The sequence below is a fragment of the Oreochromis niloticus genome, linkage group LG1 (genome assembly GCF_001858045.2).
Source record: "Oreochromis niloticus isolate F11D_XX linkage group LG1, O_niloticus_UMD_NMBU, whole genome shotgun sequence".
In the NCBI taxonomy this organism is placed as follows: Eukaryota; Metazoa; Chordata; class Actinopteri; order Cichliformes; family Cichlidae; genus Oreochromis; species Oreochromis niloticus.
In genome coordinates, this window is record NC_031965.2 from 5,725,014 (window position 1) to 5,749,109 (window position 24,096).

At 40.3% G+C, this 24,096-nt stretch overlaps 1 protein-coding gene and 1 long non-coding RNA gene across 3 annotated transcripts in view; one reads left to right on the forward strand and one right to left on the reverse strand.

The window, feature by feature from the left end:
- prmt3 (protein arginine methyltransferase 3) overlaps window positions 1-24,096 on the forward strand; it is a 61,330-nt gene that overhangs the window by 5,936 nt on the left and 31,298 nt on the right. The window contains exons 9-11 of the mRNA XM_003454330.4: window positions 2,365-2,486; window positions 5,460-5,559; window positions 21,165-21,243. Coding sequence (XP_003454378.1) covers window positions 2,365-2,486; window positions 5,460-5,559; window positions 21,165-21,243 — 301 coding nt within the window. The remainder of the gene's footprint in view (window positions 1-2,364; window positions 2,487-5,459; window positions 5,560-21,164; window positions 21,244-24,096) is intronic.
- Window positions 80-21,145, reverse strand: LOC102080170 (uncharacterized). Of its 2 annotated transcripts, none has more exons than XR_003222255.1 (3): window positions 20,950-21,145; window positions 6,412-6,816; window positions 80-538 (listed from the first exon to the last, which is right to left on the reverse strand). It is a non-coding gene; the product is annotated as an uncharacterized LOC102080170 (long non-coding RNA). The 2 variants fall into 2 exon arrangements; XR_267026.4 differs by lacking the exon at window positions 20,950-21,145 and adding an exon at window positions 15,908-18,464.

The following is a 24,096-nucleotide window of genomic DNA, read 5'->3' on the forward strand; positions in this document are numbered from 1 at the left end:
TTTAATGTTCACTGAAGCCTATTAACAGAAATGTGCAGTTTCCAGAAAAAGACATTAATAATGCGCTGCAGTGTCCGATTTAAAACACATCACGACTTTATTAGCATGTCTAAATATGGACTGTACAGTCCTGATAACAGACACATGCAATCCACCACCAACCCCATGGCACACACCCCCTCTGCACAAACCTTTCCAACTACCCCCCCACCCCCCGTCTCTTTTCCATTGCTTTTAGCTGTGTGAAGCAGTGGCCTGTATCATGACCATCCATTATATGGGTCGCTGCTGGTTAGTGCTGTGATGAGGCTGTAGAGGGGGGGAGGAAGGATGTGTTGATGGGAACGTACATTATCCCTGTCAGGCTGAAGCAGTCGGCAGAGAGTTGAAGCGTCTCCTCCTACAGTAACCGGTAACAGAACCAAGCAGGATATTCTTGTTGCAGATCAAGCGAGGAGTTGCGTTCTGTTGTGTTAGCAATATGTTGGCGACCCTCTGTGAACCCATAAAGACAGCAGGATTGCAACCAGGGAGTTTCCTTAAATAGAGAGACAGAGTCACACAGTATTATACATTTGGGGCATCTAGTCGCTGCGTCCATGTCTCAGTCATTTAACTCAGTTGGAGATGAACATGAACAAATTAAGTGAAAGCTATGGGAACCTGAAATAGAAGTGATTAAAAAAAATGCAAAGAGCGAAAAAGCCACTGAGAGAAAATAAGGGTTTAAACAGCAGTTTGAGCAAGCTCTTTAGAACATGCTTAACATGAATTCATTAAGTAATCCAGATGTTGATGTGGTCTTTGAAGTTGAAACAGCAAGACATCAGCAAAAGAAAAAACCTTTGTTTCTTTGTTTCTTTTTTTAATAATGGTTTGATTATTAGTAGCCATTTAATGTAATATCAGTTCCTATCTGATTATAGTTTGCCAATAAAAGAGCCTGTGTGACATCACTGTCAAATGTGGTTAAAGTGAGCTCACTTCTGACCACACTGACCAAAACCAGTGGGTAGTTGTCCTAAAATTCCCCGAAAAGTCTTCAGTTGATCCAAAATGATGAAGTGAGAGTACTGACAGGGACTAGAGAGAGAGAGAGAGAGAGAGCATATTTTGCCCAGGAGAGCATATTACTGCCTTCTCTTTATTGGCTCCTTGTTAAATCCAGAATTAAATTTAAAAATCCTTCTCCTCACATACAAGGTCTTGAATAATCAGGCCACATCTTATTTTAAAGACCACATAGTTCCATTTCACCACAATAGAGCACGTTGGTCTCAGAGTGCTGGTTTGTTGTAACTTGGGTATTAAAAAGTAGAATGTGAGGCAGATCCTTCAGCTTTCAGGTCCCTCTTCTGTGAAAGCAGCTGCCAGTTTGAATTCAGGAGACAGACACCTTCTCTACTTTTAAGATTAGGCTTCAAACGTTCCTTTTTGATGTAACATTTAGTTCGTTACACTGCGATAGGCCGAGGCTGCTCGGGGTTCTCATGATGCACTGTTTCTTTTTCACTCACCTCTTTTCACACTTTAATCATTAGTTATTATTCATCTCTGGCTCTCTTCCACTGCCTCTCTTTTGTCCTGGTCTCCTCCCCTCACCTCCTACTGGTCACAGCATATGGCTGTCTCCCTGAGCCTGATTCTGCTAGTTGTTTCTTCCTGTTAAAAGGGAGTTTCTCCTTCCCTCTGTTGTCAGGTGTTTGCTCATAAGGGGTTGGTTGATTGTTGGGGTTTTCTCTGTATCATTTTAAGGTCTTTACCGTATAATGTAAAGCATCTTGAGATGACTGTTGTTGCTGTTTGGCTCTATATGAACAAAATTTAATTTAAAATTTGATGAGGTTTAATGTTAAAACTGACAATTTCAATAAGTGTGTGTAAAGTCTTGTGTTAAGTTATTACAGAGTCATAGACTGGACATGGTTGACTTCTCTGTTCCCTGGAAGTGTAGAAAAATTATCTCAGAAATGTGCAAGTGGCATTGCCAGCAAAATATGGCAGCTCTCATTTTAGCAGTTATTTGGATTGTCAAAGAAAATCCAAAACAGAATCATGTCTTTATTTCTTCCAGTTATATTTGATTTTTTTTTTTTTTGTAATAACTTGCATAGGCTAGAATCTTTTATCCTTAAAGCAGTAACGTGATTGCGTTTTCCTTCGTGATCTTTGTTGTTATTGTGTTGGATGACCTTTTGGGGTCAGCAGCGCATGGACATGACAAGAATGATGAAGAAATCAATCGTAAACACTGTTAAATGCTCCTGTTTAAGTGTTTGTTTTTGAACCCCTTGACTGTGAAGAACTTTCCATGTTTGTGGGTAATTTCTCATTTTGACTCTGTGCCTCCATCGCATCCTTTAGGTGGTGCTTGATGTGGGCTGTGGCACAGGCATATTATCAATGTTTGCTGCACAAGCTGGGGCCAAAAAGGTTATAGCGGTGGACCAGTCCGAAATCATCTACCAGGCCATGGACATAGTCAGGTGAGACTCTTCCTGTGCACTCTGTTTTTGTTCAGCTCCACCAAAACACATGAGCTGTCAGCAGAATTTCCTTTGCAGTGCTCACAGCAATGAAAAATTACATTTTTTTAGAACTGCAAATAGTCAGTCAGTACTAATCAGATTTGGTACAAGCCCCTGTCAGTCGTGTGACCCTCACCTCATATCGGCCCCTATGGAGCCAAGAGAGTACGCAGATCTTCTCCCCTTTGTGTGCAGCAGAAGATGGTGAGAGTGGAGGTTTGTGTGACCTCCAGCTACCTTTTATTTGTTTCAGCTGGTTGACTTCAATAGAGCTGCTGTCAGCTGCCTGGCCATAATGTACATAATTTACACCTGCGGTCTGACTCGTTCACCCCTCTCCTCTGCAGTATCTCCAGTCTTAACTCTAGAGTCACCCCCAACACCGCCCCAACACACAGATGAACATGTAGATGAACCCCCTGTTGATTCCTTTTTAATAAAGTCCTCGGTCCAATTTCATGTGCCGCGTGTTTCCTGTATTTCTGCAGCTGATACTCCACAGTGGAGTCCATTTACCTCAACAAGAGCCTCTGCTCTCCTTCCGTCTACCTGCAGCCACTATCATACCCCTGCCTCCTAAATGCTTTTTTGAGTTGGGGGCCATTATGACAGCTATTATTTCCGTTATGTAAGACAGTGCCGTAAAAGCAAAACAACAGGGTTTTCTAAGGGAAGAGGACGTTTTAATTTTACAGCCCACTGAATAGCTGTTGGAGTGTGTGTTGGCATGTGGGCTGCATTGCAGGTTTGCCAGCGGTGAGGATTCAGCTAAAGAAAGATGTTGTACATCCTCCAGCGCTCCACCTTTTTTTTTCCTTTTTTTTTTTTTACACATCCGCACATGTGCACACACACGTAAATACAGCAACGCATACAAAAATCCACCCATGGCTTCTTTGGGTTGTGATTTTATTTCTGTGTGCGTGTGTGTGTATATGCACATAGAGCTGGCCCCTGTGTGTGTCCGTCACTTCCTCCTGATGTTAATATCGGGATTGTAATTAAAGTGGCTGCTGTTGGTTGGGCAGGAGCATCCATCTCCTGTTTCCACTCCATCGCCAAAGTTTAAATGAAAAGCTCGATGTGACTTCCTCCCTTCACAGTCACTTCCTTAATAGATACTGTCTAAATACTTTTAAAAAATGGATGGAATTGATGGATTAGCTGATAAGACATAATTTATTCTGACAATAAAGCGTAAAAATGTGAGACGCTGTTTTTTTCTGAATGAGTGAAGTTAATGGTGGCATGAACTGAAGACATGGATGTATTTTTAGCAAGTATTTGCCTGTGGTTTGCCCAGAAACGCAGTATTAACGAAAGTAATTCGGGGTGTTTTAGCCACGTTTGGTCTGTGCTATTCTTTAAAAAACTTACTAGGTTCCCAGTCATGTAAAGCTTCTCCTTTTCCTCACTCCCTCTTTCTCTCTAACACACACACACACACACGCACACACACACACACACACACACACACACCTACAAAGCTGCGCAGACATGACTCTCTCCCCGGAGTCCTGACATTGTCCTCTAAATTACCCCAATAATGAGATTACAGTGTTTCCTTCTTGTGAAAGGGTGGTGGTGGGCGGGTGGGGTGTAGGGTGTAGGTGGGGGCCATTGCATTCTGGAAGAAGGTGATAGCAGCAGTAGAAGAGCAGCTGAGAGGGGAGAGACAGTTCAAGATAAGGATCGCTGCTACAGAAATGCACTCTGGGCCGCTGTGAGTAATTGTTCTGTCCTCTGTAACATTAGCTGTCATGATAATGGAATATTCACAGAGATTGATGCCCAAACTGGCTGGTCTGAAAGGAAGGATCATTTAAACAGCAGCACTGATCTCACAGTGCTTACCTGAACCTGACACATCGCCGGCCCACAGGCTGGAAATACACAGAACAGCGAATATGCCCATGCACAAACCACGACAAGTTTTGATGTTACTCAAAAAAGGGGAAATAGTCGACCCTAGTTTTATTAATTTTAGCTGGTGCTGTTTGTTTTGCATCTGTGATTATGTAAGGGGTCACTGGGGTCTAGGCAAGAATGGTAGAAGAGCGATAAATCTTCCAGATTTACAGCTAATATATGGAATGTGCCTCCACCTGGTCTAGAAGCTTGTATAATAGTAACAGTTATATAATTGTGGTGTCTTCAGCTGTCTGAACCTACAGGGGACTATAATCTATGCCTTAGGGCACTTTTTATATCTGCACTTTGGTTTATTTGATCCAGACCAGACCAGGGAGAACAGATTGTTCCAGTGGTCAAACTTTATACGTTGCAGTTTTCACCAGACTAGCGTGCTTTAACCTGCCATTAACTTCTCTGCAGAGCTATCACGGTACAGGAAAATGGAGTTGTAGTGTGATGTTGCAGATCGGTTTGTGGTCTCTGTTTCAGAATTGTTACAAACCTAATCAAAGTTAACTTGAAATATAGAAATATTTTGGGGATATGACAGTGGGAGTGCTGGTTAATATTAAAATGTGACTCCTCGGGGTTTAATACCATAAAATAAAATATTATAGGCCAAATTATTCTTATTTTTTATTTAATTTAAAAATACCAGGAATAACCTTTGCCTTGGTTTTTAGATGCCATGTTGAAGAAGTGCTCACTGACAAACACGTAACAGTTGACTTATTTATTTATTTATTACCAGCTATATTGGTGCAGCAGTAGGAAATATTCTGTCAGCATCAGCAGAAACTTAAAATTTAGATCAGAGGTTTTTCTTGCAGTGCAAGGAATTTTTTTTCCCTCAAAAAGCCCTTTTCCCCTTAATTTCATGAAGATTTAACCTTTAAGACCATTAATGTCAGGATGCTGGGTATTGTTAGGGTTTCAGAATTCTGTGGAAAATGTTTAGTTTGTTTAATGTAGGTTGATATAAAATTAATATTAGACATATGTCTATGTTTTCTACAGGTCCAACCAGCTGGAGGATAAAATTACGCTGATCAAAGGTCGCATAGAAGATATCAAGCTTCCTGTAGAGAAGGTTGACATCATCATCTCAGAATGGATGGTCAGTACATATTTACACATACATAAATCCACAAGCGACAGTTTGTAACTAGCTGATCTTCATATTCAGTTTCCTTAGGTCTTGACAAAATGCACTAGTTTAATGGAGACTGCCTCTCTGTCTAAGCTCTTGCAGTATCTATGGCATTTACTTAGCTACACTAGCAAACCAGACAACAATAGCAGGGAGCACTGTGCTGGGTCTATTTCACTTCAAAAGGTGCTATCTACCTGGCTTTTGACCTACTCTTAAATCAATAATTGACAATAATCGTACCTTACATAAATAAAGTACATGTAAGCTGTATAACTTGCTGCAGCATGTTGGATCAACTGAAGACTTTTCAGGCGGTTTTTAGGATAAACTGATAATAATGGATTACAATAGACCAGCCTAGAAGTAAAAAATGTGTGAACTAGTTTTTCAACATCACTCTGAGACAGGATGATATTGCGCAAATGCAAGAAAGCAGTCTTATTTATTTGTTAAATTAGAAATATCCTACGTATATGAGCACTGAAAAGCAGATCCTGCTAAAAAGTGACTCCAAGATTTCTTACAGCGTTACTGGAGGCCAATGTGATGCCATCCAGAGGAATTATCTCCTTAGACACCATGTTTCTAAGATTTGTGGGTCCATCATAGGTCATAAACTCATTTTCCGCCCGAGAAATGGAACTCTTTTAACAGATCTCTTATAAAAAAATGTACTCATAATATGAGGTTAATTTTTGAGTGAGTGTTTACAGGCTAATAAGGTTTCCGAATCCAAGGTGGCAGCAGGATGGATTTATGTTTTAAATATGGCTCGGGCAGGCTAAATTCGGCCATGAGCTTGTCTGAATATCTTACCTGGAGCTGGAGGAGCAGTCTTCCTTTGCTGTGATGGCCATTTATCAGACAGATTTTGCTCAGCGATACACGCTGGACAGCCAAAGTTGAATGCACTGCTGAAGTCATACCTAATTCATGAGCATCCCGTATCTGCCCCACCGCTACCTCCTCCATCCACTGTGAAACCCCAGGGTCGCAAGCAGGGGTCGCCACGCAGAGCCTTCCTATCCTCTAACCGGGGAAATTGAAATTCGGTGGCTGACGTGCCAGTGGACCGTTGAAGGATAGGGGACGTAATCTCTGATGACACTGGCTCACAGAGTGCTAATAAATCTAAGAATTCTCCAGTCACTTCTCATCAGGGCAGCGATGGCACACATTTCTCAGAGTGGCTTGGACTTCAGAAGCTGCCCTCCGATCTGCCTGTATAAAAAGGAAAAATGACAGTTGTCAAAGGAAGGCTCTGTGGCTAGGGTAAATGGTCTTATATCCAGGTCGTGCCTTAATGTCTGAGAGAGAGTGTGGAGATGTGGTGGATGTATTTTTTATTTGAATTCTTTTATTCACTCACATCTTTAAAAAAATTAAAAAAATAATGAAGCTGGCATTACAGTTGCAGGGTTTCACTGTAATACTGTACATGTAATATGCCTCAACAGTTAATCAAGTGAGTTATATTGCACCAAGTTACAGGTTTTTATCACAGTTGCTATATTTTCATAGTTATTAATAATTTGAGAGAACACAGTGAATTAATACTTCAGACCTTTCAAACTGAAGTAACTTGCTGATAGATGCAGATAGATGTCTGTCTTCATATCAGAGATGTTTATTTGATTGACTAATGGAGTGACCGCTCTTGTGCTGTCTGTGTAAATGCACACACCTCTCACTCTGATGAGGCTCATGGAAGGCTGCTGCTGTGTGACACTGCAGATGTAATAACAGCCAGAAGCAACAAACTGACTTCAGCTGATATTTTATCAAATCCCAGATTACAGTCATGTATTGTAGTCACATTGTAGACAGATGGCGTGTATTGTTAATCTGACATTGAATTCACCATTGAAAAGCCAGAGAGGGTTGTGTTTTGGGAAATAAGTGAGAAGGAGCTCAAGAACACAAAAAGGTTTCAAAGATTTTTCAAAGCTTTTAGTGAGGTCATTTTGTGCAGCATGAGACTGAGACAGAACAATCACAACTTTAGTGAATCGAGCGACTCAAGAAGACAAGTTAGGATGTTGTCTGTTGATGAGTTCAGACTTGTGTTATGTTTAAAGTCAGTTGTAAATGTTACTACTTTTGACGTGATCAGACTAAAGTCTCAACTTCTGTAGAAATGTGACCAGGCCACTTATTCAGAAATGAAGCCCACGTGTTGAAATAGAGTTAGATTAATTGATAGGAGTGAATATGTAGGTTCTACAAGCGTCATCAGAATCTGTATGTGTAGGGCATTTTTTTGGTAATGCCCTGTTCTGGCACGGTCTTAATGCCTACCACTGGTGTTGTCTGACCCAACTCAGTACACACACATTAGTGCAGAATAGGATCTCGAGGTATACTACAGAGAGTGCCCTAATTGGGTCAAAGCAAAGGCAGACATGCACAGGAGGGAATTTAGTAACTAAGAATAGATTAGCAACTAACATCTCTGTAGTGCAGAGAATCTGCAAGCTTTTTGTTCTTTCCTGTGGTGTGTTGTTTTTATTCAACAAAAGTTGAATAAAAAGATCAGAATTAAAAACAGAGTAGTAGCCAAAGCAGCCACATCACAGTAAGTTTCTGTGGCACGCTGTAATTGTAATTTGTAGACTAAATAGGCTTATAAATGCAAGCTTTGTAGATCAAGAGAACGTATTGTGGTTGATGTGGCAAAGGAACCATGACTGGCTCTGTCATATTTGAATAACCTCAAAACATGTTTTTCCTAACCTGGATTTTGTGATGATGAATTCTACATTAAAAGAAAAGATTTGTCTATTTTTATCTATCTAAAGCATATTTAATGAAAGAGCGTTACTAAGCTAAAGTTGAGGTTTGAGTAATTATGGTTGAAGAGAGACAAAGTTTGATATCACTTATGTCCAGCTGTTAGAGTTTATTGAGCAGATAGTGGTTGCAGGGCTAATAGACAGAGTTGGTTGATGAATGTGGTGTATCTGTAGTGGTGGTGGTGGTGGTGGTGAAGGGGGCAAATGAGTGTCTTGTCTACTGTGGCAGTGTTTGAGAGACTGCCTTCAGCAGCACCACTGTCATTTCATAACTCAGAGCATTGATCGGTCGTGTTTGTCAGCACACCAAAAAACAAACAGTCCCGAGCAGATAAGAGACCAGTGAGCTGATGGGGAGGAGAAGAGCTGAGTTTCTCTAAGGCTAAGTGAAGATTGTCAGTCAGAGATCAATCAAAGATGGTGATTGATAGTGTTTAATGGTTCAGACATGCAGACTTGTAAGGAGACAGGAGAGTTGGCTTTAACAAACTTTTCTTATATAATACTTGAATCTCGCTTAAAAAGTCTTAGAATTCGTATTTAAATCTTCATATTAGTCACAAACCATAACAAGGATAATTTTGTTCTATGATCTGCATTTGTCTGCCTGTATATGCGACACTGTGAAAGTCATGAGCTCTCTTCTTCTGGTTATAAACATGTTTCATACAAGAACCTACTGTGATGGCTCTTACAGTCGCTGGTATATATGGTCTGTTAGAAGTGGTATGTAAAGGTCTCCTCTTTATATTAATAAATGAGGAACACATTCAAAATAGACTTTACAGTCTCTGACCGGGAGTGATTACTCGTTATGTGCAGGGTACAAACAGTAAGTGTATGTGCTTTAGTTAGATTGTGTTTTTCTGTGATTGAGACTTAAAAGATGAGATGACCACATTTTGGGTAATCAGTTGATTACTATTAACTCTATTGAATAAATTCTACCAACTTTTTCCTGTCTAAACATTAATCAGGTCTGAGTCGCTGTGTGGGGTGGGGGTAAAGTCAAATTAAAGGCAGTTCTTCCTCTTTAGCCTCATTATCAGTGCTGGCAGCCTCACCTGCCCGAGAAAAGGGTGGTAGTCATCAGTCATCCTGTCCTTTAGTCTGTCAGTCAGTCCCAGACACGCAAAAAACACAACAGAAACACACACACAGACACACACAGAAAGACTGAGATGCAGCAAAATAGTCACACGCACAAACAAGCAGACACACACAACAGTATAAGTGGCACAGGTGTGTCCGCGCTCTAATGAGGATTTATTGGCCGTGCTTACTTCCACAAGACCTTCAAATACTTCAGGTGCTTTTCAGCCAGCTGTCCGTAAAACTAAAAACTTCCGCTCCTTGTTATATAAAAGGCCACTGGTGGTATGGCGATGTCTGCATGCTCATAGAAGTTACTGCTTCCTGCTGCAAAAACATGCCAACTAGTTTTCTTTACTGTAAATTATGTCCTCAGTAGGGTCATGATAATAGAGTTTCAAACTCGATAACAATACCTGGGAAAGTGTGTGATGCTGTTTTAAGTTGTCTGACATAATGCAAAAACAAGATTTCTAAGGTTGTTTCAGATACACACACTGGTTTTGCTTATTTGTAGTTATTCCAACCTGAAATAATCTTAGAGTAATGCTAATGTTTTTGTCTTTTTACATCTGACATTATAGATTATATTATAGTATATTATATAATAATAATATATTATATATTATATTATAGATTATTATATTAAAAAATACTGCTGACTTGATAAAGATTCTCTTCTCAGCAGCTGCTAGCACCTTATAAAACTGAAGGTAAAAGTCTTGTATTATACATTAAAAACACTGAACTTTAAAATATTTTGCAAATTTAATAAAACAGTGTTAGTTGGTTGTGTGAAACTCTTACCACCATCTAAAAACCTAATTGATTTCAGTCTCTAATACGGGCTCTAATAACCTTGTACCTGCACTGCAAATACACTATCTTCCATCTCTATCTCTCATTTGCATGTCTTTAAATGGAAATTATACTGCACTCGCCAAGCATTAACACCCTAAAAATCTATTACAGGGATTTGTGTGTGTGATATGTTGATGATAATTCAGTGTCATCCAATCCTGGATGGTACAGAAGAGGCTCATTGATGTAGAGGTGCTGCCTTGAGTGTTCAGTGAGGCATGGACCTATTCCCCCACACATGTATTCATTCATGCACACCATCTCCTTTATTTTGCCTTGGCCCTCCTGGGACTGGAAGCGATGATGATCTGCAGTAATTGAGGAAAACGTGTTGTGAGTGCAGAAGGAGAGAGGAGGTACTGACGAGCGGAGGAAAGTGTAAATTGCTGATGCAGATTTTGTACCAAAATTCCTCATGCTAGCAATAACTGAAAGCAACTCAATCTCCAAGGGGTTGATAGGCACAAAAATGTGTAGCTATTAGATACAAAGTTTTCAATATGTCTTCACCAAGTACATACATGAAGACACAGTAATTATAAAAGTATTAAAGTTTTCTTTGTAGAATTTCTAAAGAGTACTTATGCTTAAGAGATAATAACCCAGTGAAATATCTAAATATCTAATCTATTCTTGACAAATGTAAAACAGAAAAAACATTTTTCTGTATTTTTGTCTTCTATCTATCTATCTATATATATATATATGTATGTGTGTGTGTATGTATATATATACATATGTATGTATATATATGTATATCTTTACACACATATATATATATATATATATGTATACATATGTGTAAAGAAAAAGGATATATCCTTTTTCCTATATATGTATGTATTAGGGGTGCAACAATACTTGTATCGATATTGAACCGTTCGATACAGTGTTTTCGGTTCGGTACGCATATGTATCGAACAATACAAAAATTTTTTATTTCTTTTATCAACTTTTCTCCTGCCGATGCTGCCTGTGTTGAGCGCTCAGGGGATCTGCGTTCGGCTACTCCGCCTAGGCTGCACTGTCGAGTGCAGATCCACTGAGCGCAGCGCATGCTAGCAAGACAGAAGCTAAGCTCGTTGCAACATGGCAACTGCCTCAATGGTACCCGAAATTGAACCCCCCCCCCACCCTCATTCAGATCTGGCGATCCACTTAATTTAACTGTGAGTAACATGTTATGAAGCTTAACTTTAATCACAGCCAAACCGGTTTACTCAGGAACAAATAAAACACTGAAATAAACCAAACATTAACATGTAGAAGTGATCTAAGTGAGTTATATATCATTTTTAACCTCAGTAGTGAAACCTCTATTAATAAAAATAGTGTACATGTACATACGTGTACATACCTTAATAAAAACAAGCAGGTGAGATGTGAGAACGCTTTTATTTGTATTTTAGTGGACACTCAATACTATAGACAGCTGCTGGGGTTTCTTTAACCCGAGTAGTGAGAGGGGGGGGGGTTGAAAACAATGTGCCGGGAGTCCGCTGTTGAGTATTGGACGAAATGCTTTCTGGGATATTTAGCTGTACCAAGTCCACACCGATGCATGCTCGATAAAACGGGCGGAGCGAGAACACATTCGGGACTTTTTCGCGTTCTCGGCTTGATGCGTACTTCGAGTTGGAACAGTACTTGGTCTCCGACTGATGACGTATCACGAGTACACGAGAACGCAAGTACGCATATTGAGAAACGCCCAGTATGTCTGATGTGCCACGCAATGCTGTAGAAAACATGGACGACGCGACAGCACCCCAAAAATGAAGCCAAAACGTCTCTATCGCCCCCTGGTGTCTGGCTGCAGTATAGGTCATAAACCCCGCCTCCTCCATGTTAGCGGATGGGACTGGGGTCAGACTAAAATAAATTAATTCTCCTTAGACAATTTTTTTCCCAAAGATTCTTTCTTTTGTTATCAATAGTTCTCATCATGCTGATTGATGTCCAAGGGGTCTCCTTTCCCATAAGTTTGATTCTAATTCCTACAGCGGCGATGTTAAATTGGGGTGAAACGTCATCATATCTTTGACTGGCAGCTGCAGTCACGGAGAAACTTGCGTATCTCTGTTCGGGAATAGCAGATAGAGCGTAGGCTCTGAGAGGAGGGCCAGCGTTTACGTTACGAAGACACGACGGACTGTTTTAACCTGACATCCTGAGGTGCTCTTCAGTAAACTGGACTACCCGACAGAAGGACCCGAGGCCCCGCTGCACTTTTTCGGTAAGTTAAACGTGTTTGCAAGCTAATCCGTAACTACGGTCCTTAGCTAGCTCCTGAGACCTAGCTAGCTAAAATGAGCACTCGGTTTTCAGGGTTCGTTTAGCTAATCTGTGCAGGTGAATGAATTTACTAAAGAAATCAAGAGAAACGCCCCGGGCTACTCAGTCACTAATTACTGTTACTGTACTTTTACAGTATAATACTTGTAATAAAATCCAACAGGCTGCACCCTGCTGCAGCTCCTGTGCAGAGCTGAATATTAAATAAGTGCAAACAGCATGTTTTCAGGCTCTTGCCACATCTGTAAAGACAGTAACATCTTTTTTAAAAGCTTGTACTTCAGTAACTCCTCATTAATCAGGAACTATGGATTAAAGTACTGTAGTGTACTGTAATACTGAAAAAAAATGTAAGAGAAGAACTTCAGATCCTGTGTGTGAGGACAGAAGAATCAGCTTTATTTCAATTTTGAGGGATAAAATTTATATCTGAGTTTGATGGTTCTGTTCTCTCTGCCCTCAGATTCAGACCTCAGCACCACCCAGTGACAGCAGACAGATCATCCAACATGTTCACATGTTAACTGCAAAATGAACTGATGAAAACAGGACCAAGGTTAAAGTACCACATGTGCTGTAGTGAAAGCTGCAGCTTTATTGATAAAGTTAAAGACAAAATAACAAAAGGATTAATCACTCATGTAACTGTGTCACTATATATCAGCATTAACAGGACCTCAGTTTGGTGTTTCACAAAGCTGCACAGCTTCCGTTTTAAACACTTGATGTACTCAGCTGCATGAAGAGCATATGAGATTTTCTCTAACACAATTAAATAAAACCTGATGAAGGTCAAAGGTCGTCACTTGTATGTTGAACTACAAACTTGTCATCTGGAATTCTTTCACAGTGTTTTGCAGATAGTGTGTTATTTACTATAAAGTGATTCAGAGTTATTCATCCCAGAGTAACCAGAGAGGATCATATATTTTTAAATATATAAGTTTCTACAGGACTGAATATAATATCTTTATGTAAAAGTCCGGAGCCTCTGGAGAGTATCCGAGTATTTATAACATTAGACAAACCAAAGGTCTCTATCACAGTGTTCATGAAATACTGGGTTTATCCATCTCCTGGGGCGGGCCTACGGAGGAGTGCTGAAGATTTCCCTGTGAGGGAGCTGCTGGTGAAGATCATGAGTCCTGCTTGATCAATGCGATGAGCTTAAGTCTTCCTGGTGTTTCTTAAATGATGCCTCTTTCAGTGGGTCAACAGAACATCTGGCAGAGGACAGCTGTGATGAAAGAAAGAGAAGAAGTTTCTCCAAACCTCTGGACCCAGGAAACCCAGCTTGGCCTGGTGGTCGCCCTCACTAGTTTCTCTCCAGGGTGAATGTAGCTGTTGATATAATATGGACTCTGTTATTAAATGAAAAGAACAAATTAGACTACATTACTGAAACGTTCTGCTGCCGTTTTTAAAGTCTCCATGTTACCAGGCTGTAGAGGGCTCTGAAGATTTAAACAGTTTTAGATCCATTACACTCACAGTCTTATGTTAAAATCTCAAAGGACAGCATTATATTTTTGATATTAACAGTAACTCTGGGCTTCTGTAGAGTGTGCAGATGATCTCATCGCTGTCTAAAAATGGATTAAAAAAAAAAAAAAACCATAAGTGCTGAATCCTTCAATAACACAGACTAAGAGTATTAGGTGTGTAGCATCGCTAACTAGCTACCAACAAGCCTCCAACAGGTGCGTATGCTAGCGGCTAATCTAACTAACGAATTAACAACAGAGTGATTTTAGGACTATAAGATGATAAGCTGTGTGTCTTTTTTTATAACAGTGACATGGTTGTATTTACCTTAATTAAACGAGTCGTCAGTCGTGGTAAACCAGCAAAAGAACTCTAAGCAGCCGGGCTACGTAAAAAGTGTAGGGGGGGCGTGTTTGCGGTCACGTCCAGCGGGTGTGTGGGCGGGAGCGTTACACAGTCGCTCCACCTCAAGTCACTACTGCACAGACTCTGGCTCCAAATTTGCAAGATGGCAGCCTCCACAAGCGGGGTATTTTGGCTTCATTTTTGCACAATGGTAGGAGGCGGAGTCGTCGTCCATGTTTTCTACAGTGGGAACTAGTGCGTTAGCGCAGTTAGCGTGTTGACGCCATCCAGCCCCACGCATGGGGCGATCCGCGGTAACTCGTTAACAGAGATTTGCCGCGTTATGGCGTTGATGTCATTTTAACGAGATTAACGCTGACAGCACTAGTGGGAACACAACGAATATGACTGCACATTTACGCCGACATCATCCTACTGCAAAGACAAGTGGAAGCAGACAAAAACAACAAGCACGCATGCTACAAACTTTACCCGAGTCATTTAGACAGCCGTTAGCACATGATTCTCCTTATGGAGACCTGATATGTTTAATGTACTGCTGAGAATATACCCCAGAAGAAGCGTATAGTATAGCTTTTATTTTGGAAAGAGCCATTTCTCTGTAATAAACTCTTTTTCCAAAGATGAGTGATTTCTCGATCAGATGGATTTATTTTTTATTATTATTTTCTTGTTTCAGCAACATTAAATTTAAAAACTGTACTTTTGAATTGAAATATCTATTTATAGTTTTAATAAATGACAAATTAAAAAGGCATGAACATTTTTTTGTATCGAAAAAAATATCGAACCGTGACAGCAAAGTATCGAACCGAAACGTGAATTTTGTGTATCATTGCACCCCTAATATGTATATATATAGATGAGTGTGTATTATCCCACTCAGGGCGATTGTGTTTTATATGCTAATTTGGTTAATGGGTATAAGCTGCTCCAGCCCATTCTCATTAGGTTTTCATTAGTCTCTTTTATGGAAATGCACAGTGACTATAGTGTCGAGTATCCAAACAGCCTGGCTGTCTGAAAGGGAGTCAAGGGAGCTGTTTCCTCGCACTTAGCTTGCCTGTCTGTGGTACTGAGCCCTTCAGACAGGTGGATCAATATGTGGAAATGGTATAAAAAAGTTAGTAAGTCACTCTAGTGGTGAGATTTAATCTTGTTTTTCTTAACACAAGTCAATACATATAAAGTGAAGTTCAAAAAAGGAAGAGGGGACAGATAGTCTTTCCTGATTTACTTATCATGGAACTATTAAAAAAAAAACAACAACAACTCAGGCTCATCACTCTATTCTTATTCACTGGTATTGATTAACCAACTTGTCAGGGACAGTGTATACAGATGGTAAAATAAGTACTGAACATGCTACCATTTTCTAAGTAAACATATTGCTAAAGTTGCCATTGACATGAACTTCTTACCAGATGTCGGTAACAACCCATCCAATCTGCACATGCAAAGAAATCAAAACATAGATGTCCATAAATTCGGTTATATTTAAGTTGTGTGTAATGATGAAATATGAACCAGGGACATATGAAGAAAGGGGGTGCAAAAAGACATGGAAAGTCATAACACCAGCATAAATCTATCAGTAATTAGAAAGCAATCCTGCCACTTAGTGCAAATTAATATCAGCTGTTTCAGTCCCATCTGATGGCCTATAAAAAGGTGTCTCATTAACAAGATTTCACATAAGAAACATCTCATGAGCTCTCTCATGACCTTTGCAACCTTATTGTTGCAAAACATACTAATGGCACTGGTTACAGAAGAATTTCGAAACTACTGAAGGTTCCAGTGAGCACTTTTGGCACTATAATCATAATATAAGTGGAAAGAACATAATTTCACCATAAACCGTCCACGACCAGGTGCTCCCTGAAAGATTTTAGACAGAGGAGTAGGAAGAACAATCAGAACAGTTGTCCAAGAGCCAAGGATCACTTGCGGAGAGCTACAGAAACAAGACTGAAGACTGGATTGCTAAAGAAAAAACACGTTGAAGCACATTTAAAGTTTACTGAAGAACATTTAGACAAACCTGTGAAATACTGGGAGACTATAGTCTGGTCAGATGAGACCGAAATTGGATGCTCTTTGGATGCTATAATACACACCATGTTAGTTGGAGGTGGGAACATGATGGTGAGGGGCTCTTTTTCAGCGTACGGCACTGGCAAGCTTCCTTTAATTGAAGAAAGAATAATTGGAAAAGTGTACAGAGACATTCTTGATAAAAAAAAAAAAAAAAATCTGCTGCCATCTACCAGGATGATAAAGATGGGTGGCCTTTCAGCTAGACACTGATCCCAAACACACATCCCAGGAAATTCTCAGTTTGTTTCAAAGAAAGGAAAAGCTGCTAGAATGGCCCTGCCAATCACCTGACCTAAATCCAACTGAAAATCTATGGAAATAACTAAAGCTCAGAGTTCACAGAAGGGCCCCGAGGATAATAATAATAATAACTTTATTTATAAAGCGCTTTCAAAGTGCTGTACAGCTATTTGAAACTAAAAAGATAAATAAAAGCGATACATAGCAATACAAATAAAAAACACAATACAAGTTAAAAACAGCAAGAATTTAAAAACTAGAAGGCATAGAATTAAGACATGTAAGATGGGGTGAACAAATGTGTCTTCATCTTAGTTTTAAAAACCTCCACAGAGCATTCTTGCCTAATATCGTGAGGGAGGTTGTTCCACAAAAATGGGGCACGAAAAGAAAAAGCACGCCAGTTGTCTTTTTTCTGGGTCTAGGAACCTTTAGAGTCCTGAGATCGTAGAGCACGGGATATAACATAAAGGTGTAAAAGGTCGGAGAGGTATGAAGGTGCCAATCCATTTAAAGCAGGTGAGCAGCAGGACCTTAAAATCTGCTGGAACCTGACAAGGTAGCCAATGAAGAGATCTCAGTACAGGGGTAATGTGCTCAAATTTCAAAGTTCTTGTTAAAATGTGAGCAGCTGCATTTTGCACCATCTGTAGACCTCTAAAACTTTTCTTTGGTAGCCCAGAAAGAAGAGCATTACAATAATCAATACGTGAAGACACAAATGGATGGACAAGAACTTCTGCAGTGTCGCTTGACAAAACTTGTCTGATTTTGGCTATGTTCCTCAAATGATAAAAGAGAAAACAAAGAACGCCTTTTACATGAGACTCGAAGGAGAGCACCATGTCGAACCACACGCCCAAGTTTTTTACCTTGTCCCTGCAATTTATGACATTGTCATCAATTTTCAAGATGAAATTTTGGGACGAGTGCTGAAATTTTTGTGGTCCAATGACCATTAACTCTGTCTTATCAGTATTTAGGAGCAAGAAATTATCCGATAACCAGCCCCTAATTGGAGATAGACAAGATTCTAGTTTAGAGACTTCAGCACAATTTCCAATGGTTAGAGGAACATAAAGCTGCAGGTCATCAGCGTAACAATGAAAGGTTACATTAAAAGAATGTAAAAGAAGACCAAGAGGCAGCAGATACATAGAAAACAGCAATACATAGAAAACACCAATAGAAAACAGAACCTTCAGGATTTGAAGACTGAAGGATCTGAGCAATGGATGCAACTACTTTCTTCATATAGGAGGTGTCTTAAAGTTGTCATTGCCAACAAAGGCTTTTGTAGCACTTTTAAAAATATATTTACTTAGAAAATTGGAGATGTGTTCAATACTCATTTTATGTGCTGTAAATAAAGATCATAGAACTTTGGCTGTAAAAGAAAACTTGTTTTGAGATCATGCCAATTTCATCTGTTTTTAGTACAGAGATTGGTTTGTAAACCGTGAGGTAACTGAAAGAAAATGGGAAGCAGCTGAATAGGAAAGAACATGCATAGATTCCAGTTGTGATACATATTAACATGCGTGTTTAGTATAAAAGTAGGAAATGCAGTTGCCTAAATTTTTTAACCACAGTCACACAGACCTAATGCAGACTTAATGCAGGATTAATTTGTGTGTGTTTGTGTGTGTAAAATAATGGATGTAGCTTCCAGGTACAAAAAAAAAAAAAAAAAAAACTAACCAAATGTGAAGTGCCTAAAGCCAGTATTCAATCTGAAGGCCACCAGATGGCATTAGCTGTGGTTGCAAAAAGAATTTGGGTACATCTATGAGAAAACGGCTTTCTGACTTTACCACTGTAAACACTTTACTGCTACGTTTATGGTCTCAGTCACTCGCTTTTGGTTATTGAATAAAAATTTAAGTCTATTTTGTAAGTCTTGGTCATCTCAAGACGCTTTAAATTGTAAGGCAAAGACCCTACAATAATACAGAGAAACCCCCCCCAATAATTAGACGCCCTCCTATGAGCAAGCACTTGGTGACAGTGGGAAGGAAAAACTCCCTTTTAATAGGAAGAAACCTTCAACAGAACCAGGCTCAGGGAGCAGCAGCTACCTGCTGCAACCAGTTAGAGGTAAGGTGAGGGGAGTGTCATTACAAATTATACAGACAATATGTTACACCTACACCTAGAGTGAATCATTTCCCGAAAGAAGTGAAATGCCGTCATTTGTACTTAGTGTGGCTACACTGCTCTGTCATCACAAACAGAGTGAATCGTGTTGCTCTTGGAGCTATTAAATCCTGACCAACTATTACCCCTGAAATCTAGGAAAGAGAATCTTTCAGAGTTGGTTGACTCTATACTGTGTTTGTTAGAGCTGTGAAAACAAGAGAAACAGCATTTACTGCAAGATTACTAGCTATTGCATTAGCTTTTTGAGCAAGCTGCAGCCTATTAAAAGACAATTTAACTGAGGCATTATCCTTACTTAGTGGACCAGGTACATGTAGTTACTTCTCTGGGAAGGTACACGCCAAGTTAGTGTGCAGATTACAGTGAATAATCTTCACTGACTGGCTTTTAACTTGTTATAGGTCCATCATATGCTGCATAATACAATTTTATTGTCTTACTAATAGCCCGGGATAACTTTTAACACATGTTCACCAATGGCTTTTTGTTGCTTAAAGTTTTGTTTGTCAGGCAAACCAAAATACTGAAGCCTTATTGTGTGTGTAAGGCTTGACACTGAAATAGACCAGTGTCTCCATGTATTTTTTATTATTTGGTCATTAACATTGCAGTTGTATAAGTTAGGGAGGTGTGGTAGTTGATGTTGGAAGGACATGCAAAGCGGCCGGCGGTGTGGCAGTGGTGTTGGTGTGGGGGTCAGTAAATTTGGAGCATTGTTGATGATAAAAACAAGGTGTGACTGCTTTCAGGCATCTCTCTCTTATGTCCTCCTTCCTTCAAGTGAACCAGTGTCCCGTGAAATTGGGCTCTAAATTACGAGACTAGTGTGCTCTGTGCAAGGGGTTTAAAAGCGACTCGCTCTGCAGCTAAGGACATTGACTGGACCACAACAGTCAGCAAACAGGCGATCCGCAGGCCTGACTTTGGTTTGAGACTGGTGTAGTGTTGATAAAGGGAAACAATCTCTCTGTTTATCTCCTTGTGGAGGATGTGACGGTTATATCTGCTTCATCGCTGTCATCATTATCAGCGTCGGCCCATGACAGAGATGGTGACGATTTTGGAGTTTCAGTTATAAATCAGAGCGGTTTCCCTGTTTGTCTTTCCCCCCCTCTCCTCCCTCCAGCGAGAGATTGTCTTTATTTGAATAATAAGGCTCTTATCTCAGTGAGTTGCTATTCTGCTGGCCACTGCATTTCCTCAGTATCACTCTGTCTTCTTCCCCTCTGTTTTGTCCTTAATCATACATGCCTACCAACCCACACACACCCACCGCTCATTCACTTTTTATCTTCTGTCCTGGACCTCACCTCTCCTTGTCCCTCTTTCTCTCCACTGAAGGTAATATAGAGATACTGGATTCTTAAACATAAATCAGGCTGTTTTTTTCTGAAGTTTTTCCATCATATTGAGTTCACACTACAGATTTAATCGGGTTTAATCACTACAGATTTAATCACTTGTAGAGGACTCTTCACTATAGTGCTAGCAAGCCATTTCTGAAATATTAAACTGCCCATAAGTTAAATCACAGCACAATTGAACTTGGTAAAAGACAAACTCAGGCATGTAAGCCTTAAAATGTTGAGCCTAAAATACAGACCTGAAAGCACTCATGGGCGTCTTCATTCCTGAGAAAGTCAGTCAATGTTTTGACAGCTTTGAAAAGACTGTCGTGGATCATCAGTTACAGGATGTGCATGTACTGATTTGTCTCTGCCTCAACATCCCAGATGGAGATGTAACCTCCCCATATGTTTGAACCCGCCCAAATCATATGCTGAAAAATAACATACTGAAGTGGCCAGGCTTTTCTGATTGGTTAATCCTTTGGTTGGACTGGCAGTAGGTGGAAAAGGCCATTTGTCAGCAGTATCTGCCACTCAGGTCGAAGCCAACAAGATGTGGACAAAAATCTATTTCAGCATTAATGGAATAATACCACGGTTAATGTGCCACCTACCGGAGCAGAACACAAGGTCAACCCGAGGTCAAATCCATGGATGCTGGGTTGCAGATATCCCTTGATTCACAGTCATGGCCATGTCAGATAAAAAAAAAAAATAACCCTGCCTTGAACTCTTGGAGAAACATGTTCTAACCTCTTTTTTTGTTCATTAACCCCTAACTTTAACTTTAAGATGTTGGGATAGTGATGTGTATTTCCTCTCCTCCTAGGGTTACTTCTTGCTGTTTGAATCCATGTTGGACTCTGTCCTGTATGCCAGAGATCTCTACTTGGCTGACGGGGGCTCGGGTACGTCACATCTTCTGTTGTGTTAAGTCATCATTACAAGTGTTACGGCCCTAGCAGGGCCTCCTCCTGAAGGTGCCTGTGTGGGCGTGTCCTACAATCTCTTCTGTCTGAGGTGCCACCTTTCTCTTTTACACAGCTGACTCACATCAGTAATTAAAGGTATTTAAGCCCAGGGAAAGGTGAGCTCTGGGCCAGGTAGGTCAGACATTTTATTAGAGGTTCAGCAAACTCTTTACAGGATACATATGATGGGTCTGTTGGTAGTGTTTGTATGGGTCCCGGCTCACTATGGGGTAAGGGGGAATGAAGCAGCGGACAGGTTAGCAAACGAAGCCACTAATCATGAGACAGTTGATCTGGCGGTGAATTTTGGTCAGGAGGAAGTAAAGAGTATTATTAAGATAGAAATGAGGGGTAGATGGCAGAAACAGTGGGAAGAAGACAGGAGGGGAAGGTGGTTATATAAAATTCAAAGGAGGGTGGGAGTGAGGAGAGCCACAAGAAGGAGTAGGCGAGAGGAGGTGGTGGTGTCAAGACTGAGATTTGGGCATACGGGTTTGAATTCCACACTGTTTTTGATAGGGAAACCTTGGAGCATGTTATTTTGCAGTGTCGGAATTATACGGTAGAGAGGAGACGGTTGGTCCAAAATCTCAGTAGCATTGCTATGAAACTTGATCTTGTAGGGTTGCTACGGAAGGAGTCGGGGGGGATAAATGTTATCAGGCATTGTTTCAGTTTTTGAGAGAAGGAAGGTTGTTTGGGAGGATATGAAGTGGGTTGTTTTTTTTTTTTTTTTTGAGCGTGATTTCTGTCCACACTCCATACCAGTGGTGGCGGTAATGCACCATGCAGTTGTTTGCCAACCGCCAATAATACGTAAAAGAAGAAGAAGAAGCTCTGGGCCAGAGTGCCATGTGAATGGTTACAGCTAGTGAGCTATGTGTTTGTAGCTACTGAGTTGTGTGTTTTTTGTGGTTGCAGCTAGTGAGCTGCTCTTTTTTGGACTTACTTTTACTTTATTGACCAATGCTTGAGTTTTTGTTTCCTTAAATCAGTGGTTCCCAAACTTTTTTTGCCAGGCCCCCTTTTGTTGTACAAGAAAAATGTTCGCGCCCCACCACCACCCCTTTTAGGGGAATGTAACAAGTGGGGGCTTGTCTGGGATCTTTGAAAAGGGAGTTTCAAGTTGGTGGCATTTGGTTTTTGATTATCTTGCTTTGTCAAGACAAGACAGCATCAAGACAGCAGAAAGGATGGTTGCATCACAGCCAGTTGTTTGGCTAACAATAGAATTACATTGAGAAATGTTCATCAGAGAAATGGGAGTGCATGCGAATGTGTTAATAGCTCAAAACTGAGTGTATGTGTGTAACTTTGTAATTCCTGTTTCAGACTGAGATCAAAGGGATGCAATTGAATTCACAGGCCAGTTTAATTTTACTGTGCACGTATCAGTGTCAGCCAGTTAATGGAAGTCATTAGTGGCTATTAGGGCTGGGCCATATCATACCGTTCACGGTAATACCGGTGTAATTTTGGGTAACGATAGGAAAATGAAATATCGCGATAGAATAGGGGTAAAACGCACATGCGCAGTGCCTATGTTTACATACGCACATGGTGGTGACGCAGAATGAGAAGAGCGAAAGTGGATCGTTGAATGAAACAGATGAACCAGAATTGGTTTGTAAAAATGCTGCAACTTCAGTGGTGTGGAACTGGTTTAGCTTTCGTCTGTCAGATACTCAACAAAGCACTATTTTTGGTAGAGCATGCTAGCGGGCCGTCGTTATTATCGTGTTGTTTGGAAAATACGGCACACTTAAAATCAATCCTTTGATTTTTCTGAAAATCGACAGTGTCCCTTATAATCCTGTGTGCCTTATGTATGAATTCTGGTTGTGTTTACTGACCTAAAAACGATTTTATGTGGTACACGGCGCTCGAAAATCTGTCAAATGTTTCAGTACGACTTTGCTAAGCTACCAACCCGCACCGCTTGATGGATTGTCGGAGCATTACGGCTATCGTATGCAGGCGCCTCGCGGAGTGATACGTACTGTGCTTCAACATAATATTACCGTATTGTGTGTGTGTATAACCTCTTTTTAAGTTTTGTGGATATTATACATGGTTATGCTGAGGATATGTCGGCCAATTTCCACTGGAAATGCCTTTTGGTTAAACTGTCAGCAAGGATTTGCATTTGCACTGTTAATTTTTATATAACTTTAATGCACATAAAAAAACAGCTGCTTGTTTAAGTGAAAATACATTGATGGGGTTTTTTGCACTAATAAAGTTGTGGAGTTGTAAAGTATTTTGTCTAGTGTCAATTATATCGTCAGTTATATCGTTATCGCAAATTTTCAAATGTATATCGTGATAAATATTTTTGGTCATATCGCCCTGCTCTAGTGGCTATTATATTAACAGGGATTGTTTGGATTGGTTTCCTTCTATTTTCCACTTATGTCCGATGGTACACATTGATGCAGAGTTTGGCCTCCAAACTTTCTATTTTTGCCTCAGTAGCAACTTGGTTAGGTGTTTTTAGGATATTTGGCTCAAAATGATTGGACCTTATAATGGAAACTACAGCTTGACACACATGGAAAGACCTCTCTCTTAGGTCATCCCATCCCTGCCACAGACCCAATTTAATGACATGTGCCAAATGTGAGGGAGCTAAAGAACGGTTCCACCACAGTGCCTTCAGTGGCTCTTGGGGAAATGAGAGCGAGGTCTCGCACACACACACACACACACACACACACACACACACACACACACACACACACACACACACACAGAGGGACAGCCAGAATGACAGTACATATAGAGACAGAT